At 30.8% G+C, this 8,193-nt stretch overlaps 1 protein-coding gene across 2 annotated transcripts in view; it reads right to left on the bottom strand.

Moving 5' to 3' along the window:
• Nucleotides 1–3,370: 3,370 nt before the first annotated feature.
• Nucleotides 3,371–8,193, bottom strand: part of LOC106478144 (leupaxin-like) — an 86,029-nt gene continuing 81,206 nt past the window's right edge. For both annotated transcript variants that reach the window (XM_013938662.2, XM_013938663.2), the window contains exon 9: nucleotides 3,371–6,311. In XM_013938662.2, coding sequence (XP_013794116.1) covers nucleotides 6,045–6,311 — 267 coding nt within the window. In that variant the 3' untranslated portion in view covers nucleotides 3,371–6,044. The remainder of the gene's footprint in view (nucleotides 6,312–8,193) is intronic.

Genomic DNA, 8,193 nt, shown 5'->3' with positions numbered 1-8,193 from the left:
ACTAAGAAAGTAAAACTTTATATTGTTTGTAAGTTTGTGAAACTTCTGTTTATAAATCATTATTTGTAGTAACTCTTTGTAATAATTGTTATTGTAAATTGTACTGTTGTGTGTATGTTAAAACTTATTTGTGTTATTTGTGTATCAATCTTGTTGGAAAATATATCGGCATTTATTTAAATACTAAATCCAAAGTATAATTTAACTTCTAAATTTGAATTATTTAACTCGGCTTCAGATTATTCGAAATTCTAATACGTAATAGTAGTAAGAAGTGAAGAAGGATGTGCAGTGAGAAGAACATTGGAAGTGCTAGTGGAAGGACAAAGAAGTAGAAAAAGACATAGAATACAGTGAAAATACGTGGTGGACAAGGATATAATGGAGATCAATGCAACTAGAAATAATACGCAGGACCGTAATATATGGAGAAGGAAGATCCGAGCAGCTGACCCCACACCACAATGGGATTAAGGTCGTACGAAGAAAAAGAAGAAGTGAAATTCAATAATAAAATAGTTTTAAGCAACTTTCTAAACTTTATGGTCAAGCTCCGTCATTAGTCCAAATGAATATCCGCTAATTGATTGAAATGATACCATTTTTATGTCTTATTCAATAATATCGATTGCATTGAGGAACTCTATGGTCCTAGATATCCTGGCTTGAGACTTCCTCTCCTAATGAGTTAAGATCAATAGACACTTTGAGGTACCTTACTTTTTTTTAATTCGAAAAAAATTGTACTCATATTTATTGCAATAAATAAAAGCATCGCTGAAAATAATGCTTTGTCCGTTGTCAAGGAAGGTTTAAGAGGAATATTTCTACATGGGTTGAGTCGAATCCTACTTTTGAGAAATGTCTCATGTCGACAGAAGTAAACAGTTGTCTTACCTACCTCATCACAAAAAGATTCTTAATTCACCAAAAAGTATATATTTGAATACAACTAAGCTACAATTTAAACCTTTTCTAAGAGGTGTAGTTTGGTGGAATAATTTATACGTGCCATTTTAATGTTCTTATTAAAACATGATGATAAATTCAAGCAGTAACTAAACATTGCCATGTTACACATATTTTTATTTTCTATTAATTTTTTCTTTTAATAAATACTGTTAAAAGCGTATTAATAGTAACAGTATTAAGAAGTGAAGAAGAATGTGCCACCTTACATTATTAAATTTGGTCACTAACAGCTAGAGAAGGAAGTACAATTAAATAAATCGTTGAGGCTATTATTACCGTAGCTCAAGTAATCCATATTTAAGGACCCACCGATTTTAAACAGTTTATAAAAATACATACAACTCCATCGATTTGTCCCAAAAAGCTTAGTTCGGCTCTGCGTGAATATACAACTGACAGTGGCTTGTCAGAATTAACTGCTATGTATGTATATAAAGTCTCGCAAAATATAATATAATAACATGTGTTGTTTTACTCGATACCCTATATTTTGTACAGCTATATTTTGATGCACATTTAAAATACAGCTTTCAGAGGCTTATGTCATTTGAAATCGATTGTTGCTCACTTACTAGAAAGCATCTATAGTATTTAATGATTCATCAAACCCAGCAAAATGTTCTCATAGATCATTCAACATTTTAAACTTATTACACTTTAACTGCTTATATGTGTTACATCTCAAAGAAATGTTAGATACATGTATCTTTTTAATGTCTTATCTTGTATATTATTACATTATATTATGTTATCAAGTAGAGGGTTGAAATCAATATCACGCCACCTTACATAATTAAATTTGGTCACTAACAGCTAGAGAAGGAAGTATAATTAATTAAATCGTTGAAGCTATTATCACCGTAGCTCAAGTAACCCATATTTAATTCTCTTTTTTAGAGAATAAAACCAATCGCTTTGTGTTTTCATTACATTTGCCTAAACTTTATTTTAAAACTTGTGTCTAGAATTTCTGTTCATATGGAGAATGTGTTCTTAATAAAGAATATTGGCCAAGGGAGCCAACAGGAAAGAATATTGTAACATCGAGCATACTGTATAGAAATCGACATTTTCCTCTCGTTAGTCAGATAATGCTTTAAGGGTATCCCTTGTTTTGAATTTATAGTGACTGTTGAGTCCTCAGAACAATAGCATTGTTATTTCGGATTTTATTTCCATTCTTTCTCAATTTAAGATAACTAACGTAAAATTTATAACCAACGAAGAACTCAACTTAACTTAGATTTCACCAGAACACTTTTCTTAAGGTCACATCTCGCTCCGGTAAAAGCACCACACTTTACACTTGTCTTTAACTTTAATTGTGTTAAAAATAAAGATTATTTTACAGTGTACAACTCTTATACAGCCTCTTACTTTTCTTTAAACTCAGTCGAGATTAAGAGAAAGTCAGATTTCTGCTCTGCAATAAATATTCTGGCGGGCCTCCCGTTATTAACCAATTAGTTACTGGGAAATAGGAAAATCTGAAAATACCATATGTACATTACAGTAAGTCTGGTAATAGTTTTATTCACATCCTTATTTATTGGTCTAATGGTAATAAAAGTTTTCGATAAGACGAACGTAAAACAGCGTTTTTTTTAAATCGAACTTAAGACAGATGAAGGATTGTAAGTAGAATTTCTTAATGTAAAACATTTATTGAATATTCTCCGTTGGTTACTGAAGTTTCTTACATATCATCCTTTACATATGTAATAGTAACGGTTAATATTTGGGGTTCTGAAATTGTTTACGTTTTTCCTGAATAACTTCAGTGAATGTACTAAAAAGACGTATTTTATTAAAAATTTAATTACGGTAACTACCAGTTCACATTAAAAAAAGGGTAATGTTAGATAAATATGTAATAAAGTTTTCCGCTCAAACTTTAGTGATCAAATGTTGAAAGAACATAAAAATGTATATTGTAACATCGATTTTTTTAACACTCAAAATGAATGTACTTTTTCAGTTTATGAAAGTAATTCTTAAATATTTTTATTTTGCATTCCAAAAAATAAACCACAAGATTCAGGCTTCTTCCTCACTAGAAGGTGGAACATTATGTAGAAAAATACTTTATGTTGTGAAAAACTACATAACTGATTATCTGAACACTGAATCAAACCCTTTGATTTTTACGTTTTAAGTCTGACCCACCATATATTAAAGTAGAAGTCCTTATTGCAGGTTTAAATTTCAACAATAGTACTGTGTGACGTGAATATTTATATATATACAGTCGTTTGCATTTTAATGTTGATGGTAACCTCAAGTGACGTTTTAACAACATTTAATTTGAACACACACTTGTTTTATATAAACAAAATTGCACTGACCTGAAATAAATTATCAGAAATATAAAAATATAACGGAAAATAAACGAATAAAGTCAAGTTAAAACATGTTTTTGATTTATTTCCAATATTCGCATGAAACAAACAATATTATAAGACTGGTCATTGTCAAATTAACACTCACTCAAACCTCTACAGTCTCGAAGCGACAAAGAACACATTCAACACTTGCATTCAGAAGCTAATACAATAATCCTAACATTACTACTACATATAGTTATGCTGTTTAAACTACATAAAACTACAAAATAAACCGTTTAAAGACAACAGGACGTAGATTTCTTGTTAATTTTAGAAACGTTCAAAAGTTTCATCCAACATACTTATAGTATACACCAGTGCATTTTATTTAGTATGTAAAAAATACGTTTCCCAGGTTTTTTATTATTTCATTTACACCGATACATAATACACTGAATAAGAATGCATAACTGCTCAGTCGTTAGGCGGTCTGCGCAGGAGTTAAGAGTGTAGACTTCAGACGAAAAGGCCTATCTTCTTGGCCACTTAAGAAATTAACACATAATCATCTTACACCGCACAGATCAATTAAAATTGTATATAACACTAATTTCTACAAACATATTCAACATAATAAAAGCAACGTCTATCGGAGCTATTATATATATAATTAGCACCTTTTCATATTCCAAATACAAATTATGTACCGTGCTAGAGGACAGTGTCCGTTCATGCGGACGACCAAAAGATGTCGATTTTGTCTTATTCAGTTTGTTTGATTTTTTTTTAGTACAAAGCTTCTCAATGCGTTATGTCCAACGCAAGGAATCGAACCTCGGATTTTAGAGTTGTAAATCAAAAAAAGTTAGCGCTGACACGCCGAAAAGCTGTTTTATTCATAAAATTTTAAACTCATAATCATCTTTATAAAGTACGATCATTGATGTTATCAGTCACTGTTAATTATACCTTCCACATAATAAACTCTATAGTAAGTTGTGTTCCTGGAAATGGTCTCTCAGTCGTAACTAACAGATTTCTGCTTGACTTTGAATGACTGTATTATATTTGAGAGGTGTGTTTTTCTAAAGTTATACAACACTAAATTGTGGCATATTTGTTTGTAAAACTATTTATTGTGGTCCTAATTCCACAATAAACACAATATGTTTATCCTACTTACGAGGTAACTGAGAGATGAAATATTCTAATTAGCGTTTTCTTCTTTTCATCAATCAACTAAGTAACTGATTCAACTTCCACTTCGACCATCGATTTCAAATATCATCTCGATAACGATTTTTTTAAATAAGCAACTTCAGAATGATATAACACATTTTGTTTATCCATTTCAAGTATCGCAGTTATCGGCCGTTGCTATGCGTTACGAAAATGTAATATTTAGGTGATATATCAAATTTGCAATTTCAAACACGTAAAAATGATGCTCAACGACAACAACAAAAACAAAAAAGATAGCTCCATAAACAGTAAACCTTTCTCACGTTGTCGTATTCACCACTAACTGCTTTAGTTGATATATAATTGTGTTCTCAACTATTTAAAAATGTTTATATTTCAGGCAGGCTGATTTTAAAATAGATGTAAAAGCGTTACAAAACGACAAATAAACGGCGCTTCTCAGAGAACAAATATTGTTAATAGAATACAGTGACAAAATCAAATAATTCCTTACGCAAAACACTTCAGTACATGATTGTCAATGCAATTCATAATGCGGTACAATCCAGACCGCGAGCGAAAAACCATAATAAAATATACGTATGAACGTTACCATTTGAAGCTTCAACAAACAACAAAACAAAAAAGCAACCACAATACACAACATAAAAATGTCTGATATGGCTATCTCCTCTTGGTTGTTGAACATATTCTTATGTTTTAATCTAACTGAAATATGATATTGCCTGACATACATGAGATACAATTTCGTGACGTTGTATAGTTATTTTTTCAAAGGATTTATTTCCAACGAAAATTCAGTTAGTTTACCACGTTCGCGTACCTCATTATGTTATTCTATATTGTAATTTGCCGAAGTGTTGATGACATTATGATTCAAAAGGCCTAAGTAAACAAACGTATTGTATAAATCTATTTGTAGTTGTAATCAACTTTGGCTCTTAATAACCATAATCAACAAACTTCCATGACATTTTAATTCAATTTTAGAAACTAAAATAAAACTCGGTCCTTTCTTCAGTTTCGCAATTAAAGTTACACATACAGATAGAACAAATACTTAAGTAATTGACATTAATAATATATATCCTTTCTTAATTTAAACATTACTGCAAAGTGTCGCATTTACGGATGCGACATCTGACGGTAGTGGGATGTAGAAAGGCTTTTTGCATAGAACTGTTTGTTTACACTTGCATAATAGTTAATATATTTTACTATGAACAAAGATAAATGAAAAACACCCTATAGTTTAATTGAATATAAACCTTGTCTTAATATAAATCTTCATTTGTAATGTTTAGCTCATAATTTGACTGAACAAAACAAAATCAATAGATCGATAGATTTAAATAAAAAACTCTGAAAACGTTAATTTAGTACTATTTGAAGCTTCAATTTTTTACTGAGATAACCCACATGAAAAATTAATTTCTTTAGACTTCCCCAAACTGCGATATAACTAGTATATTTATTTCTATGTATATTGCTTCCGGACAATACTTAACGTTCTGTAGCCTCTTAAATCTGTAAAAAATGATATTTCTACCCAAATAATTTTTGGAAACAGACGTGGCAATAAGGCTTATCATTCTGTTCCTTGAATGTTCCCTTGTTCAGTTGCTTCAGACAGAACGAACACACGAAATGTTCCGGGTGGAACTTGCGAAACATAGCTGTAATACAGCGACCTGTAATTGGTTTGTGGCACCCAGCACAAAGTGAACCTCGCTTGGCGTGGTAATGAGTCTCACAATATGGCAGTCCCTCATGGTCGAAAAAACTTCCGCCGTTGAATGACTGACCACAGTCCTACGCAAAAAGAAAAACAGTATTTCAAAATGCGTTAATTACGAATATATATGTATCTGTGTACGTTTTATATCGGAATAGAAAAGAATACTGAAATAAGTTTCGATTTCTGGTGTTTATGTTATTACTTCGGTAAGTTGTAACTGAATATAAAAAGGAGCAATAAGCTAATAAGTTTAGTAACTTTATAATTTATATACAATAATCTGGTTTGGGTGAATGTAAGCACAATAAGGGGAAGTGCTAAGTCTTTGTCTAATTTTGTCTTAACGAATAGCTGGATTTGACCGTTACACTTATAACGCACCCACAATCGGAGTACTTTTTGTGTAAATTGGTAGCGAACCGTAAATCGAATTAATGGTCTAGGCACGCAAACCACTTGGCCATACGTGGCCTACTTATATCCACAAAAATAATTGTTTAATGTGTTGTATTTTCTCAACGTTTTACCTAGTCACTTTCATCGAGAGAGCACGTATGAGTTACAGCAATGCCTAAAACACAACGGACAATTAGGCTTGGAAGGCAAATAAATATGTAGTGCGCTTGCACACAACAACAAAAAAGATAATGAAACAGTAAAGGACAATATATAATAAAACATTTCATTTGATTGAAATAAATTCCACATGTGGTTGCGATTTAGTTCGGGAAGTAACTTTTGAATCAAAATGGATTCAGTGTATTTCGAATCCAAATAGGATTTTGTGTGTTAAAGGAGAATATATGGTTGAATGCTAGCGTTGTACGATATTCAGCTAAAACACTAGAATGTGTATCGCTTTAGTGATTTCTCTTAACCGTTCCACAATGAAGATCTCTGTCTATCTCATATACATATATATGTCTGCAGTGGGTCAGCGGTAAGCTTACGGACTGACAACGCTAAAATTTTGGGTTCAATTCCCCGAGGTGGTCAGAACGCAGATAGCCTATTATGTAGCTTTGCGCTAAAATCAACCAAACAGCAATCTCGTATATAGTACTATATACCATATTTAGTGAAGCTGTTTGTATCATGGCTGCATATCAAAAGCTACAATGTTACTAATTAATAAGTAGTAGTAATTAATTATTTTTATTAGTTATTGTACAATATATGTATATATTTTGGTGTTTTCTTCGTTATTTATTTTTCCTACTTTCTTCAAAATTACTATTTATAAATTGTTGCCGCTACATCACTATATTATTGAATCCTGACTGCTTCGTTTTACTGAACACACTTACAACATATTCTGTTCTACTTACCAGTTCTTGAGTTTAACTTAACTCAACAAATATATATAAATCATAATTATTAATCAAAATATAAACTAATTCCGTATTCGACTTTGATAATGGCTTAGTTCGTTGTAATAGAAATATGGCTTTTATAGTTTATATATATGGCCTCTATAGTTTATATATATATGGCTTCTATAGTTTATATATATATGACTTCTACAGTTTATATATATGGCCTCTATAGTTTATATATATATATGGCTTCTATAGTTTATATATATATGGCTTCTATAGTTTATATATATGGCCTCTATAGTTTATATATATGGCTTCTATAGTTTATATATATATGGCCTCTATAGTTTATATATATGGCTTCTATAGTTTATATATATGGCCTCTATAGTTTATGTATATGGCTTCTATAGTTTTATATATATGACCTCTATAGTTTACTTTGTTTATTTCCTTGAAACATAGATATTTTGTAATAAGCGATTATGTATCTCGCAAATTTTAGCAATTTTAAAAATTATTTTCAATTACACCTGTATAGTTAACACATTATAAAACTCAAACAAAAAACTTTAATGAAGCTAAGTTTCAAATAGACAGCAACTGCCTGTTGTAGAAACCTACAAATGTAGAGGAC

Source organism: Limulus polyphemus, unplaced genomic scaffold (assembly GCF_000517525.1).
Source record: "Limulus polyphemus unplaced genomic scaffold, Limulus_polyphemus-2.1.2 Scaffold184, whole genome shotgun sequence".
Classification (NCBI taxonomy): domain Eukaryota; kingdom Metazoa; phylum Arthropoda; class Merostomata; order Xiphosura; family Limulidae; genus Limulus; species Limulus polyphemus.
This window is presented reverse-complemented; position numbering and strand designations above follow the sequence as displayed.